At 53.8% G+C, this 16,279-nt stretch overlaps 1 protein-coding gene across 1 annotated transcript in view; it reads left to right on the forward strand.

Moving 5' to 3' along the window:
- Window positions 1–16,279, forward strand: part of MUC19 (mucin 19, oligomeric) — a 170,545-nt gene that overhangs the window by 102,325 nt on the left and 51,941 nt on the right. Inside the window, exons 77-87 of the mRNA XM_044226370.1 lie at window positions 899–937; window positions 1,839–1,937; window positions 4,009–4,044; window positions 4,342–4,440; window positions 6,943–6,981; window positions 7,886–7,984; window positions 10,059–10,094; window positions 10,392–10,490; window positions 12,993–13,031; window positions 13,942–14,040; window positions 16,115–16,150. Coding sequence (XP_044082305.1) covers window positions 899–937; window positions 1,839–1,937; window positions 4,009–4,044; window positions 4,342–4,440; window positions 6,943–6,981; window positions 7,886–7,984; window positions 10,059–10,094; window positions 10,392–10,490; window positions 12,993–13,031; window positions 13,942–14,040; window positions 16,115–16,150 — 720 coding nt within the window. The remainder of the gene's footprint in view (window positions 1–898; window positions 938–1,838; window positions 1,938–4,008; window positions 4,045–4,341; window positions 4,441–6,942; window positions 6,982–7,885; window positions 7,985–10,058; window positions 10,095–10,391; window positions 10,491–12,992; window positions 13,032–13,941; window positions 14,041–16,114; window positions 16,151–16,279) is intronic.

Consider the following 16,279-nt stretch of genomic DNA (forward strand, 5'->3'; position numbering starts at 1 on the left):
TGCTGCCGTGAATGAAGGGTTGTTGTGTCCAATTGGAAGGAGCTCAGATGAGAATCACTGAAATGCCCCAGAGGTGACCTTTCTCCAGGGAACTGGAATCGGCACCAGAATGGTCGGGAGGATCAGGGTCTATCCTGCTGCATCATTGTGCCCTGGGGAGTCTCTGGGGGTCAGGGTCAAAGAGTCTTTCTACATGACCCTTCCATGCCGATGAGCAAGACGTGTCCATCCCATGTCCCGTGTGCTTGGGATCGGTGGGAAAAGATGAGATCTGTATTGGTCTGTTGGTGGAGTGTGCCTGGCCCGGACTGGGCAAGTCTTGACAATTAAAGCATGACACTACCTCTGCGAATGCTCACATCAACTTCTCTCGCACTACTTAACACATGGATCATAGCGATGGTGTGAAGCATTCCAAAAAGGACACGCTAGTACTCACGTCATGTTCTCTTCTCTGTTTCTCTGGTCTCAAGTATGGCATTTCCATCACTAGGAAGCCTGGGTGCTCCAAACAGTACAAGAGGCAGTTCATGATTCGCAGAGGCAGCATTACCTGAAAACGCCCTAGGACTTATGGCCCAAGGGACTGGATGACTTGGATTTCAGTCCCAGCCTTGTCAGTGACCAGAGCCATCTTGCAGAAATCACTTACTTTTCATGAGGCCAATTCTGTTCTTCCTTTTGGTTTTCTTCTGTTTTGTTTTGTTTTTCCCTTTGTGGTGAATGAGCAAGATGGGCAGAGGGAGAGGGGGCGAGAGCAACCGAAGCAGTCTCCACACCCAGCTCGGAGCCCAAGCCCGGTTACATCCCACAACCCTGAGATCAGGAGCAGAGCCTTAAGACAGAGGCTTAAGTGACTGATTCCGCAAGTGCCCCTCATTTCTTTCTTTCACCTCAGGAACAGCTCGAGGTCTCCCGACTGAACGTTCTACTACAGGTGAGTATATGATGCCAAAATTTATTATGGACAGCGAAAAAAAATTTAAAAAAAGAAGAAGAGGAAGAAGAAGAAGAAGAAGGAGGAGGAGGAGGAGGAGGAGGAGGAGGAGGAGGAGAAGAAGAAGGAGAGGATAAAAGGCTCAGACTTAAAATTCTGTGTAACTTTGGGTTTTTGTGACTGAATTTGTATGATAGTATGGCTTTGGAGGAAGCCCGGCAAAGAAGGAATTTACGGAGCTTTGCCTACGGTTATCAAATCTTACATCCATAGACTTAAATTTCACTTGGTTTGGACCAGGTTAGAGGGACGGGCTTAAGTAGGGGGTCCCCTTCGACTTTCTTCCGTCTCGTTTCTCAGGAATATCGTCTCTCTGACAGAACTCAGTAGCATCACACTCCACATGTTAAAGAAAAACAAAATTTTTAAAAAGGTAGACTAGCCTCAGAGGAAAGGTGCCTCTGTCTAAGGAGATATTTTGATCTCGTAGGGGTTTTAAGTGGAAGGGTGCCATGAGCTCCATCCTGTCATTTCCTCATTGTTCCTAGCATCCCCGAGGGATAGTGTGATGAGGGCGGGAGGTTCCATTTCTTTGGATGCAACGTCACGGAGATATGTAGAGGAAGACGTAAGATGACCCAGTTTGAGTTGTGGAAAGCACGAGTGTGGCAAAGAAGGCCGCAACCACCCCAAGAAGGAAGTAGCAAGGATGATAACAAAAAGTGGAGGAGAGTTATATTAGAACAAAATCTCCGGGAAGTCTGGACAGCAAGTCGCTGGAAGAAAGTCGCTTCCATTTTCTCGGGGGGTGGGGGGGACCTGGCGGGAGAGGTCCATTCCCCTTTGGGCGAAAACGGGCAAGTGTGTTTGAAATGAGTAGTTCATTCTACGGTTTTCTCAGGTGTTGCTGGACGTCCGGTTTCCACGACCCTCAATGCTGGCAGCCTAGGCAGCACTGGAGCGGGCCCCGCCTTCACCAGTAGCCCTGGCCACACACCAGGTAAAGCCAGTTCCCAACAACGGAGCCCTTCGACGCCTAAGCACCTGGTTTCAGGCAGTGCTGCTCAGTCCAATAGCGTCCAGACTAACAGACATCTGACCCGTTACGTCGACTGGTGATAGCACGTATACCCGTTTTCAGCAGGGTTTTCCATCTTTTGTGCTTGCTCTTGATGTTGTTGTTGTTGTCGTCCTTCTCTTGACCCTGAAGAGAAAGGCACAAGGGACACAGGCTTCAGAGCAGGCGAGACCAAGAAGTGATTGAAAGGCCATGTCTTCCATAGCTTCCCTCTACCAGTCGTCCTGGATTTCACGTCAGGGCCCCTGGGAGAGTCTTGGGTGGGAGGGGTGCTAAGTGAGCTGATGGCGTTGGGATGACATTCGGGAACGTGGGAAAAGGAGAGATTTCCCTGGTCCATGACACTTCTTGGATGTCAAGGACATCAACTTTCAGATGATGCCTGAAGCTGAACGATGAGACTCAAATCCCATTGAGAGCGTGGCCGATGGGCATCTTTCCTCCCAGAAGGAAGCAAGCAACGAAAGGTCTCAGGAGAGGTAGAGACCAGATTCGAACCCCGAAAGCCCTGGGCCTCCTCTGGCATGGCTCCACAGTGGTGGGATCTGTGCGATAGGGCATGCTTCCGAGATGAAACGGACCACAGCGTGCCGGTCCTCGTGCGCCCCGGACGGCGTTTGTCGCACTGTGGCTTTCAAGGACAAAAACGTGAGGGCCGTTCCACAGGTAGACATGATTGGGAGTCAAAGCAAACGATCCTGTGTTCACGCTGCCGTGTAGGGAGTGAGGCATGAACGTCAAACGGCAGTCCAGTTTGCTCTCCTCGCAGTCCCATCTGCCCGTGGCCTCGCTCAGGCGGTCCACGTGTGCCACCTAACACCCGCGGTTGTCCAACGTAGCTCATCTTCCTCAAAGGCGGAGCTGTTCAAGGAATGGTTTCCAGACCACCAGCATCCCCTTCTCCGGGGATCTTTGCAGAAATGCCAGCGTTCCGGCCCCCGAGCCTAGCAACAGACACTGTGCCAGAGGAGCCCAGCAAATGGTCGGAACAGGAAGTCGAAGGCCGCGAAGCCTGTCACCGTTGAGACCATTTCCAGACTTTCGCCAGGTCCCCCCGACGAACCCTTAGTCGATACTCCACCACAGGGGACTTGCCAAAATTCAGCTTGACACCCTGTCTCTCCACGTCTTAGAAGCCCTGCGGAGTCCTGGTCGCTTTCAGCAGGAAGCAAAAGTCCGTCCCGGACCATGAGGCATCATTTCTTTAGTACGCACAGTGGGCCTTGACTTTGTGTGTTGATCTGTGGACCCATGGCCCAGTGATCTTTAGCTACACTTGTGTTGGCCTCGCCCGATTTGTGATGTCAGATTTCGGTGGCAGATCCTTTCTGGGCAGACCGTGGCCAGCACATGATCCTTTGGTAGGGTGAAGGATGGAATCTGCAGCAGCCCGACGTACGCAACGCGTTCTGCATGCCGTTAGAGTCGGGAATTTGCTGAAGGGTGAGGGGGCCAGCATTCTTGGGGCACGATGGCAAGGGCATCAGCTCGGTCTTGTGGCAGCCAGCCGGTCGTAGGGACAGGGGCTTGGAGCAGGGCTCCTCAGTGTTTGGTCCACAAAGGAGGGCCACCCGGAACCGTTCGCTCCTGCTCCATGCTATGCTACGAGGGGAGTAGCAATTTGACGCGGGGCTTTTCCCTCTGTTGAGGAAAAGCTGATGGTTTCTTTGGGTTTGCTGGGTCAAATGTCCTTTCTGGACGTGTACGGCCCTTCCCCAAAGAGGGCCTCCCACTAGAGCCGATTGGAAATCGTAGCACAGGGCTCCCCCAGCACAGGTGCCCTGAGGAACGGCATGAGAGTCGACAGTCCAGGGTGAGGCTGGCAGGGTTCGGCTCCTGGATCTGCTGCCCACTACCTGGGTGACGTGGAGCAGGCCCCTGGGCCCCGGCTGCTCCATGGGACCCCTAAGAGCGCCTGCGGGGGATGGCTTCTGTCAGACCAAGTGCACTGATTTCTGCCCAGGGTAACGTGGAGTGTCCTGTCTCTTTTCAGGAGGAACCGGCAGCCCGACTGCAGCCGCCAGAGGAGGTAAAGAACCCAGCACGCCCCTGGAACCTAGCGCAGGAGAGCCGAGCTCAGGGAAATCAGACAAGTCAGGATTGGCCCTTTGGCACCTATGTGGTGGCATCGATCGTGACACAGGGCGAACTCACGATTGAGCTGTGTGTGATGTGAGACTGATACTAGCTATGTAGCTGCAGACACCCTAGGAGTCCTTGAAGGCTGCTGTTGTGTGGCAAGCCTGACTTCTGTCCTGTGCGGGAAGAGGCACATGCAGAACCCTGCGTGTGTAGGAGTCAAACCGTTTCCCCGTTGTTGTGTCAGGGACCCCGGAAGGTACAGAGGGCTTCACCACAGCCGCAGGGAGTGAGAAGACAAGTGGAGATTCAGCTGGCCCAGGCACAACCTTGGGAGACAGAGCAGGTATGGAAATACCAGGTGGAAAGCATCTGCTTCCTGACGTGCGGGAAGCTGCCGGTGGCTTCTGAGGGAGGGGATCCTAGCCAGCTGGTACGGCCCGTCGTCCTCCTGGGCGGCCCCCTGTCCTGGTTTGTGTGGGCTTCTTCTCGGCAGTGTTTCTCGAGCCTCCGCGCAGACGTGGTGGATAGTGGAGCGGCGTGTGGTCAGACTCCCCAGATTCCGGCCTCTGGGCTTCTGAGCCTGAGTCTGGATGGGCATGGGGCCATGCTTTAGCCCGTCTGGCTCCAAGTGAGAGCGGAGGCCCGACAGGAACACGTGCGTGCAGCTGCTCCACGAGCCAGTGTCCGGAAAGTGCTTTGAAAGCAGAGGGCAACACAGTGTGTTCTGCTCCACCAAAGCTCCTAGTAGAGAGGTCGTGTGGGTCTGGAGCGGGAGCAGGGGATCACCAGCCGGTGAGACCCCTGGAGTCCCAAGCACTGAAAGGCAGGTGGGAGTGAGTTGAGGATGTCTTTCCGAGGCCAAGGCTTTTGTACGTCCCAGGGGGGTTTCTGGCACATCACGACGTGAGGTCTTCAAATGCTTTTCGCCTCTTTTCTCCAGAAGTCAGAGTGTCAGACGGGCACAGCTAGAGGTTGTGCAGGAATTGTGTGGGCAGCAGGAGTTTATTCTAAGAGCGCATCCATGGCGGCAGGGAAGTAAGGGCATCAGGCTAGGTATGCTGTCGAGGCTGAAAACGAAAGAAGTGGAATCCCTTCTGTTCTCCTTCCCAGCTGCCTGCCCCTAGTTGAAGGCTTCGCATGCTTCCCACATCAGTTTTCTCCTTCCTTCGTGGAGGGGGAAGGACATACCCCTCCCTTATGGGACCTGCGGACAGACTCCCTGTGCTAGTGCCGCCTAGTGTAAGACCCAGGAAGTGCTCAGTCAAAGGCCCTCTCTGGCCACTAACCTTTTGAGGGAGCATCCTCCATTGTGTACACGCCTTTCGATCTTAGCCAAGGAGCTGGAGGCTTTGGAGGAAGCGGGAGCACAGTACTTCCTGGGTCAAAATCACCTTTAGGGGGTATTTTTCTCCGGGATGTGACATCTTGCCCAAACAGCAAGCTCTGCGGTACGAAGCTTCATGTGTGTTAGGGAGCACGTCATGGCTCCTCCTGAAGCTGACCTTGCAGGCATTTATATTGAAGAACACTAGAATGTGCACTGCAAGAATGGCCAAACAGTGTTTGTTTCCGTCCAAGCGAAAGGAATCTTTCGAGGGCTCACGCCGCCTTCGCAGTAGCTAGAAAATTCATTGTCCTCCCGTCTGTGACGGGTTTCGAGAGACTCGAGGGCCCGGATTCAAGACGGGTCCCCGCCATCCCCATCTCCAAAACACCACACAAAAAGAGAAAGAGAGGGAGAGAGAAGGGGAGCCCATTGCCTCGTCAGCCCGCCCCTTCACCAGGAAAGCCCTAGACGTGTGTTTTCTCACTCATACGCTACAGACATTTGCAATGTGTCCTCTAGCATGTGTCGTGAGCCACAGTGTTCCCCTTCGCCCTGTGTGGCTCAGAGCCCGTTTAGACGTGGCCATTTTGCAGCAGAGTTGATTGTGTCCCACGGGAAGATGCTGCCGTGAATGAAGGGTTGTTGTGTCCAATTGGAAGGAGCTCAGATGAGAATCACTGAAATGCCCCAGAGGTGACCTTTCTCCAGGGAACTGGAATCGGCACCAGAATGGTCGGGAGGATCAGGGTCTATCCTGCTGCATCATTGTCCCCTGGGGAGTCTCTGGGGGTCAGGGTCAAAGAGTCTTTCTACATGACCCTTCCATGCCGATGAGCAAGACGTGTCCATCCCATGTCCCGTGTGCTTGGGATCGGTGGGAAAAGATGAGATCTGTATTGGTCTGTTGGTGGAGTGTGCCTGGCCTGGACTGGGCAAGTCTTGACAATTAAAGCATGACACTACCTTTGCGAATGCTCACATCAACTTCTCTCGCACTACTTAACACATGGATCATAGCGATGGTGTGAAGCATTCCAAAAAGGACACGCTAGTACTCACGTCATGTTCTCTTCTCTGTTTCTCTGGTCTCAAGTATGGCATTTCCATCACTAGGAAGCCTGGGTGCTCCAAACAGTACAAGAGGCAGTTCATGATTCGCAGAGGCAGCATTACCTGAAAACGCCCTAGGACTTATGGCCCAAGGGACTGGATGACTTGGATTTCAGTCCCAGCCTTGTCAGTGACCAGAGCCATCTTGCAGAAATCACTTACTTTTCATGAGGCCAATTCTGTTCTTCCTTTTGGTTTTCTTCTGTTTTGTTTTGTTTTTCCCTTTGTGGTGAATGAGCAAGATGGGCAGAGGGAGAGGGGGCGAGAGCAACCGAAGCAGTCTCCACACCCAGCTCGGAGCCCAAGCCCGGTTACATCCCACAACCCTGAGATCAGGAGCAGAGCCTTAAGACAGAGGCTTAAGTGACTGATTCCGCAAGTGCCCCTCATTTCTTTCTTTCACCTCAGGAACAGCTCGAGGTCTCCCGACTGAACGTTCTACTACAGGTGAGTATATGATGCCAAAATTTATTATGGACAGCGAAAAAAAATTTAAAAAAAGAAGAAGAGGAAGAAGAAGAAGAAGAAGAAGGAGGAGGAGGAGGAGGAGGAGGAGGAGGAGGAGGAGAAGAAGAAGGAGAGGAAAAAAGGCTCAGACTTAAAATTCTGTGTAACTTTGGGTTTTTGTGACTGAATTTGTATGATAGTATGGCTTTGGAGGAAGCCCGGCAAAGAAGGAATTTACGGAGCTTTGCCTACGGTTATCAAATCTTACATCCATAGACTTAAATTTCACTTGGTTTGGACCAGGTTAGAGGGACGGGCTTAAGTAGGGGGTCCCCTTCGACTTTCTTCCGTCTCGTTTCTCAGGAATATCGTCTCTCTGACAGAACTCAGTAGCATCACACTCCACATGTTAAAGAAAAACAAAATTTTTAAAAAGGTAGACTAGCCTCAGAGGAAAGGTGCCTCTGTCTAAGGAGATATTTTGATCTCGTAGGGGTTTTAAGTGGAAGGGTGCCATGAGCTCCATCCTGTCATTTCCTCATTGTTCCTAGCATCCCCGAGGGATAGTGTGATGAGGGCGGGAGGTTCCATTTCTTTGGATGCAACGTCACGGAGATATGTAGAGGAAGACGTAAGATGACCCAGTTTGAGTTGTGGAAAGCACGAGTGTGGCAAAGAAGGCCGCAACCACCCCAAGAAGGAAGTAGCAAGGATGATAACAAAAAGTGGAGGAGAGTTATATTAGAACAAAATCTCCGGGAAGTCTGGACAGCAAGTCGCTGGAAGAAAGTCGCTTCCATTTTCTCGGGGGGTGGGGGGGACCTGGCGGGAGAGGTCCATTCCCCTTTGGGCGAAAACGGGCAAGTGTGTTTGAAATGAGTAGTTCATTCTACGGTTTTCTCAGGTGTTGCTGGACGTCCGGTTTCCACGACCCTCAATGCTGGCAGCCTAGGCAGCACTGGAGCGGGCCCCGCCTTCACCAGTAGCCCTGGCCACACACCAGGTAAAGCCAGTTCCCAACAACGGAGCCCTTCGACGCCTAAGCAACTGGTTTCAGGCAGTGCTGCTCAGTCCAATAGCGTCCAGACTAACAGACATCTGACCCGTTACGTCGACTGGTGATAGCACGTATACCCGTTTTCAGCAGGGTTTTCCATCTTTTGTGCTTGCTCTTGATGTTGTTGTTGTTGTTGTCGTCCTTCTCTTGACCCTGAAGAGAAAGGCACAAGGGACACAGGCTTCAGAGCAGGCGAGACCAAGAAGTGATTGAAAGGCCATGTCTTCCATAGCTTCCCTCTACCAGTCGTCCTGGATTTCACGTCAGGGCCCCTGGGAGAGTCTTGGGTGGGAGGGGTGCTAAGTGAGCTGATGGCGTTGGGATGACATTCGGGAACGTGGGAAAAGGAGAGATTTCCCTGGTCCATGACACTTCTTGGATGTCAAGGACATCAACTTTCAGATGATGCCTGAAGCTGAACGATGAGACTCAAATCCCATTGAGAGCGTGGCCGATGGGCATCTTTCCTCCCAGAAGGAAGCAAGCAACGAAAGGTCTCAGGAGAGGTAGAGACCAGATTCGAACCCCGAAAGCCCTGGGCCTCCTCTGGCATGGCTCCACAGTGGTGGGATCTGTGCGATAGGGCATGCTTCCGAGATGAAACGGACCACAGCGTGCCGGTCCTCGTGCGCCCCGGACGGCGTTTGTCGCACTGTGGCTTTCAAGGACAAAAACGTGAGGGCCGTTCCACAGGTAGACATGATTGGGAGTCAAAGCAAACGATCCTGTGTTCACGCTGCCGTGTAGGGAGTGAGGCATGAACGTCAAACGGCAGTCCAGTTTGCTCTCCTCGCAGTCCCATCTGCCCGTGGCCTCGCTCAGGCGGTCCACGTGTGCCACCTAACACCCGCGGTTGTCCAACGTAGCTCATCTTCCTCAAAGGCGGAGCTGTTCAAGGAATGGTTTCCAGACCACCAGCATCCCCTTCTCCGGGGATCTTTGCAGAAATGCCAGCGTTCCGGCCCCCGAGCCTAGCAACAGACACTGTGCCAGAGGAGCCCAGCAAATGGTCGGAACAGGAAGTCGAAGGCCGCGAAGCCTGTCACCGTTGAGACCATTTCCAGACTTTCGCCAGGTCCCCCCGACGAACCCTTAGTCGATACTCCACCACAGGGGACTTGCCAAAATTCAGCTTGACACCCTGTCTCTCCACGTCTTAGAAGCCCTGCGGAGTCCTGGTCGCTTTCAGCAGGAAGCAAAAGTCCGTCCCGGACCATGAGGCATCATTTCTTTAGTACGCACAGTGGGCCTTGACTTTGTGTGTTGATCTGTGGACCCATGGCCCAGTGATCTTTAGCTACACTTGTGTTGGCCTCGCCCGATTTGTGATGTCAGATTTCGGTGGCAGATCCTTTCTGGGCAGACCGTGGCCAGCACATGATCCTTTGGTAGGGTGAAGGATGGAATCTGCAGCAGCCCGACGTACGCAACGCGTTCTGCATGCCGTTAGAGTCGGGAATTTGCTGAAGGGTGAGGGGGCCAGCATTCTTGGGGCACGATGGCAAGGGCATCAGCTTGGTCTTGTGGCAGCCAGCCGGTCGTAGGGACAGGGGCTTGGAGCAGGGCTCCTCAGTGTTTGGTCCACAAAGGAGGGCCACCCGGAACCGTTCGCTCCTGCTCCATGCTATGCTACGAGGGGAGTAGCAATTTGACGCGGGGCTTTTCCCTCTGTTGAGGAAAAGCTGATGGTTTCTTTGGGTTTGCTGGGTCAAATGTCCTTTCTGGACGTGTACGGCCCTTCCCCAAAGAGGGCCTCCCACTAGAGCCGATTGGAAATCGTAGCACAGGGCTCCCCCAGCACAGGTGCCCTGAGGAACGGCATGAGAGTCGACAGTCCAGGGTGAGGCTGGCAGGGTTCGGCTCCTGGATCTGCTGCCCACTACCTGGGTGACGTGGAGCAGGCCCCTGGGCCCCGGCTGCTCCATGGGACCCCTAAGAGCGCCTGCGGGGGATGGCTTCTGTCAGACCAAGTGCACTGATTTCTGCCCAGGGTAACGTGGAGTGTCCTGTCTCTTTTCAGGAGGAACCGGCAGCCCGACTGCAGCCGCCAGAGGAGGTAAAGAACCCAGCACGCCCCTGGAACCTAGCGCAGGAGAGCCGAGCGCAGGGAAATCAGACAAGTCAGGATTGGCCCTTTGGCACCTATGTGGTGGCATCGATCGTGACACAGGGCGAACTCACGATTGAGCTGTGTGTGATGTGAGACTGATACTAGCTATGTAGCTGCAGACACCCTAGGAGTCCTTGAAGGCTGCTGTTGTGTGGCAAGCCTGACTTCTGTCCTGTGCGGGAAGAGGCACATGCAGAACCCTGCGTGTGTAGGAGTCAAACCGTTTCCCCGTTGTTGTGTCAGGGACCCCGGAAGGTACAGAGGGCTTCACCACAGCCGCAGGGAGTGAGAAGACAAGTGGAGATTCAGCTGGCCCAGGCACAACCTTGGGAGACAGAGCAGGTATGGAAATACCAGGTGGAAAGCATCTGCTTCCTGACGTGCGGGAAGCTGCCGGTGGCTTCTGAGGGAGGGGATCCTAGCCAGCTGGTACGGCCCGTCGTCCTCCTGGGCGGCCCCCTGTCCTGGTTTGTGTGGGCTTCTTCTCGGCAGTGTTTCTCGAGCCTCCGCGCAGACGTGGTGGATAGTGGAGCGGCGTGTGGTCAGACTCCCCAGATTCTGGCCTCTGGGCTTCTGAGCCTGAGTCTGGATGGGCATGGGGCCATGCTTTAGCCCGTCTGGCTCCAAGTGAGAGCGGAGGCCCGACAGGAACACGTGCGTGCAGCTGCTCCACGAGCCAGTGTCCGGAAAGTGCTTTGAAAGCAGAGGGCAACACAGTGTGTTCTGCTCCACCAAAGCTCCTAGTAGAGAGGTCGTGTGGGTCTGGAGCGGGAGCAGGGGATCACCAGCCGGTGAGACCCCTGGAGTCCCAAGCACTGAAAGGCAGGTGGGAGTGAGTTGAGGATGTCTTTCCGAGGCCAAGGCTTTTGTACGTCCCAGGGGGGTTTCTGGCACATCACGACGTGAGGTCTTCAAATGCTTTTCGCCTCTTTTCTCCAGAAGTCAGAGTGTCAGACGGGCACAGCTAGAGGTTGTGCAGGAATTGTGTGGGCAGCAGGAGTTTATTCTAAGAGCGCATCCATGGCGGCAGGGAAGTAAGGGCATCAGGCTAGGTATGCTGTCGAGGCTGAAAACGAAAGAAGTGGAATCCCTTCTGTTCTCCTTCCCAGCTGCCTGCCCCTAGTTGAAGGCTTCGCATGCTTCCCACATCAGTTTTCTCCTTCCTTCGTGGAGGGGGAAGGACATACCCCTCCCTTATGGGACCTGCGGACAGACTCCCTGTGCTAGTGCCGCCTAGTGTAAGACCCAGGAAGTGCTCAGTCAAAGGCCCTCTCTGGCCACTAACCTTTTGAGGGAGCATCCTCCATTGTGTACACGCCTTTCGATCTTAGCCAAGGAGCTGGAGGCTTTGGAGGAAGCGGGAGCACAGTACTTCCTGGGTCAAAATCACCTTTAGGGGGTATTTTTCTCCGGGATGTGACATCTTGCCCAAACAGCAAGCTCTGCGGTACGAAGCTTCATGTGTGTTAGGGAGCACGTCATGGCTCCTCCTGAAGCTGACCTTGCAGGCATTTATATTGAAGAACACTAGAATGTGCACTGCAAGAATGGCCAAACAGTGTTTGTTTCCGTCCAAGCGAAAGGAATCTTTCGAGGGCTCACGCCGCCTTCGCAGTAGCTAGAAAATTCATTGTCCTCCCGTCTGTGACGGGTTTCGAGAGACTCGAGGGCCCGGATTCAAGACGGGTCCCCGCCATCCCCATCTCCAAAACACCACACAAAAAGAGAAAGAGAGGGAGAGAGAAGGGGAGCCCATTGCCTCGTCAGCCCGCCCCTTCACCAGGAAAGCCCTAGACGTGTGTTTTCTCACTCATACGCTACAGACATTTGCAATGTGTCCTCTAGCATGTGTCGTGAGCCACAGTGTTCCCCTTCGCCCTGTGTGGCTCAGAGCCCGTTTAGACGTGGCCATTTTGCAGCAGAGTTGATTGTGTCCCACGGGAAGATGCTGCCGTGAATGAAGGGTTGTTGTGTCCAATTGGAAGGAGCTCAGATGAGAATCACTGAAATGCCCCAGAGGTGACCTTTCTCCAGGGAACTGGAATCGGCACCAGAATGGTCGGGAGGATCAGGGTCTATCCTGCTGCATCATTGTCCCCTGGGGAGTCTCTGGGGGTCAGGGTCAAAGAGTCTTTCTACATGACCCTTCCATGCCGATGAGCAAGACGTGTCCATCCCATGTCCCGTGTGCTTGGGATCGGTGGGAAAAGATGAGATCTGTATTGGTCTGTTGGTGGAGTGTGCCTGGCCCGGACTGGGCAAGTCTTGACAATTAAAGCATGACACTACCTCTGCGAATGCTCACATCAACTTCTCTCGCACTACTTAACACATGGATCATAGCGATGGTGTGAAGCATTCCAAAAAGGACACGCTAGTACTCACGTCATGTTCTCTTCTCTGTTTCTCTGGTCTCAAGTATGGCATTTCCATCACTAGGAAGCCTGGGTGCTCCAAACAGTACAAGAGGCAGTTCATGATTCGCAGAGGCAGCATTACCTGAAAACGCCCTAGGACTTATGGCCCAAGGGACTGGATGACTTGGATTTCAGTCCCAGCCTTGTCAGTGACCAGAGCCATCTTGCAGAAATCACTTACTTTTCATGAGGCCAATTCTGTTCTTCCTTTTGGTTTTCTTCTGTTTTGTTTTGTTTTTCCCTTTGTGGTGAATGAGCAAGATGGGCAGAGGGAGAGGGGGCGAGAGCAACCGAAGCAGTCTCCACACCCAGCTCGGAGCCCAAGCCCGGTTACATCCCACAACCCTGAGATCAGGAGCAGAGCCTTAAGACAGAGGCTTAAGTGACTGATTCCGCAAGTGCCCCTCATTTCTTTCTTTCACCTCAGGAACAGCTCGAGGTCTCCCGACTGAACGTTCTACTACAGGTGAGTATATGATGCCAAAATTTATTATGGACAGCGAAAAAAAATTTAAAAAAAGAAGAAGAGGAAGAAGAAGAAGAAGAAGAAGGAGGAGGAGGAGGAGGAGGAGGAGGAGGAGGAGGAGGAGGAGAAGAAGAAGGAGAGGAAAAAAGGCTCAGACTTAAAATTCTGTGTAACTTTGGGTTTTTGTGACTGAATTTGTATGATAGTATGGCTTTGGAGGAAGCCCGGCAAAGAAGGAATTTACGGAGCTTTGCCTACGGTTATCAAATCTTACATCCATAGACTTAAATTTCACTTGGTTTGGACCAGGTTAGAGGGACGGGCTTAAGTAGGGGGTCCCCTTCGACTTTCTTCCGTCTCGTTTCTCAGGAATATCGTCTCTCTGACAGAACTCAGTAGCATCACACTCCACATGTTAAAGAAAAACAAAATTTTTAAAAAGGTAGACTAGCCTCAGAGGAAAGGTGCCTCTGTCTAAGGAGATATTTTGATCTCGTAGGGGTTTTAAGTGGAAGGGTGCCATGAGCTCCATCCTGTCATTTCCTCATTGTTCCTAGCATCCCCGAGGGATAGTGTGATGAGGGCGGGAGGTTCCATTTCTTTGGATGCAACGTCACGGAGATATGTAGAGGAAGACGTAAGATGACCCAGTTTGAGTTGTGGAAAGCACGAGTGTGGCAAAGAAGGCCGCAACCACCCCAAGAAGGAAGTAGCAAGGATGATAACAAAAAGTGGAGGAGAGTTATATTAGAACAAAATCTCCGGGAAGTCTGGACAGCAAGTCGCTGGAAGAAAGTCGCTTCCATTTTCTCGGGGGGTGGGGGGGACCTGGCGGGAGAGGTCCATTCCCCTTTGGGCGAAAACGGGCAAGTGTGTTTGAAATGAGTAGTTCATTCTACGGTTTTCTCAGGTGTTGCTGGACGTCCGGTTTCCACGACCCTCAATGCTGGCAGCCTAGGCAGCACTGGAGCGGGCCCCGCCTTCACCAGTAGCCCTGGCCACACACCAGGTAAAGCCAGTTCCCAACAACGGAGCCCTTCGACGCCTAAGCAACTGGTTTCAGGCAGTGCTGCTCAGTCCAATAGCGTCCAGACTAACAGACATCTGACCCGTTACGTCGACTGGTGATAGCACGTATACCCGTTTTCAGCAGGGTTTTCCATCTTTTGTGCTTGCTCTTGATGTTGTTGTTGTTGTTGTCGTCCTTCTCTTGACCCTGAAGAGAAAGGCACAAGGGACACAGGCTTCAGAGCAGGCGAGACCAAGAAGTGATTGAAAGGCCATGTCTTCCATAGCTTCCCTCTACCAGTCGTCCTGGATTTCACGTCAGGGCCCCTGGGAGAGTCTTGGGTGGGAGGGGTGCTAAGTGAGCTGATGGCGTTGGGATGACATTCGGGAACGTGGGAAAAGGAGAGATTTCCCTGGTCCATGACACTTCTTGGATGTCAAGGACATCAACTTTCAGATGATGCCTGAAGCTGAACGATGAGACTCAAATCCCATTGAGAGCGTGGCCGATGGGCATCTTTCCTCCCAGAAGGAAGCAAGCAACGAAAGGTCTCAGGAGAGGTAGAGACCAGATTCGAACCCCGAAAGCCCTGGGCCTCCTCTGGCATGGCTCCACAGTGGTGGGATCTGTGCGATAGGGCATGCTTCCGAGATGAAACGGACCACAGCGTGCCGGTCCTCGTGCGCCCCGGACGGCGTTTGTCGCACTGTGGCTTTCAAGGACAAAAACGTGAGGGCCGTTCCACAGGTAGACATGATTGGGAGTCAAAGCAAACGATCCTGTGTTCACGCTGCCGTGTAGGGAGTGAGGCATGAACGTCAAACGGCAGTCCAGTTTGCTCTCCTCGCAGTCCCATCTGCCCGTGGCCTCGCTCAGGCGGTCCACGTGTGCCACCTAACACCCGCGGTTGTCCAACGTAGCTCATCTTCCTCAAAGGCGGAGCTGTTCAAGGAATGGTTTCCAGACCACCAGCATCCCCTTCTCCGGGGATCTTTGCAGAAATGCCAGCGTTCCGGCCCCCGAGCCTAGCAACAGACACTGTGCCAGAGGAGCCCAGCAAATGGTCGGAACAGGAAGTCGAAGGCCGCGAAGCCTGTCACCGTTGAGACCATTTCCAGACTTTCGCCAGGTCCCCCCGACGAACCCTTAGTCGATACTCCACCACAGGGGACTTGCCAAAATTCAGCTTGACACCCTGTCTCTCCACGTCTTAGAAGCCCTGCGGAGTCCTGGTCGCTTTCAGCAGGAAGCAAAAGTCCGTCCCGGACCATGAGGCATCATTTCTTTAGTACGCACAGTGGGCCTTGACTTTGTGTGTTGATCTGTGGACCCATGGCCCAGTGATCTTTAGCTACACTTGTGTTGGCCTCGCCCGATTTGTGATGTCAGATTTCGGTGGCAGATCCTTTCTGGGCAGACCGTGGCCAGCACATGATCCTTTGGTAGGGTGAAGGATGGAATCTGCAGCAGCCCGACGTACGCAACGCGTTCTGCATGCCGTTAGAGTCGGGAATTTGCTGAAGGGTGAGGGGGCCAGCATTCTTGGGGCACGATGGCAAGGGCATCAGCTTGGTCTTGTGGCAGCCAGCCGGTCGTAGGGACAGGGGCTTGGAGCAGGGCTCCTCAGTGTTTGGTCCACAAAGGAGGGCCACCCGGAACCGTTCGCTCCTGCTCCATGCTATGCTACGAGGGGAGTAGCAATTTGACGCGGGGCTTTTCCCTCTGTTGAGGAAAAGCTGATGGTTTCTTTGGGTTTGCTGGGTCAAATGTCCTTTCTGGACGTGTACGGCCCTTCCCCAAAGAGGGCCTCCCACTAGAGCCGATTGGAAATCGTAGCACAGGGCTCCCCCAGCACAGGTGCCCTGAGGAACGGCATGAGAGTCGACAGTCCAGGGTGAGGCTGGCAGGGTTCGGCTCCTGGATCTGCTGCCCACTACCTGGGTGACGTGGAGCAGGCCCCTGGGCCCCGGCTGCTCCATGGGACCCCTAAGAGCGCCTGCGGGGGATGGCTTCTGTCAGACCAAGTGCACTGATTTCTGCCCAGGGTAACGTGGAGTGTCCTGTCTCTTTTCAGGAGGAACCGGCAGCCCGACTGCAGCCGCCAGAGGAGGTAAAGAACCCAGCACGCCCCTGGAACCTAGCGCAGGAGAGCCGAGCGCAGGGAAATCAGACAAGTCAGGATTGGCCCTTTGGCACCTATGTGGTGGCATCGATCGTGACACAGGGCGAACTCACGATT

The sequence above is a fragment of the Neovison vison genome, chromosome 12 (genome assembly GCF_020171115.1).
Source record: "Neovison vison isolate M4711 chromosome 12, ASM_NN_V1, whole genome shotgun sequence".
Taxonomy (NCBI): Eukaryota; Metazoa; Chordata; class Mammalia; order Carnivora; family Mustelidae; genus Neogale; species Neogale vison.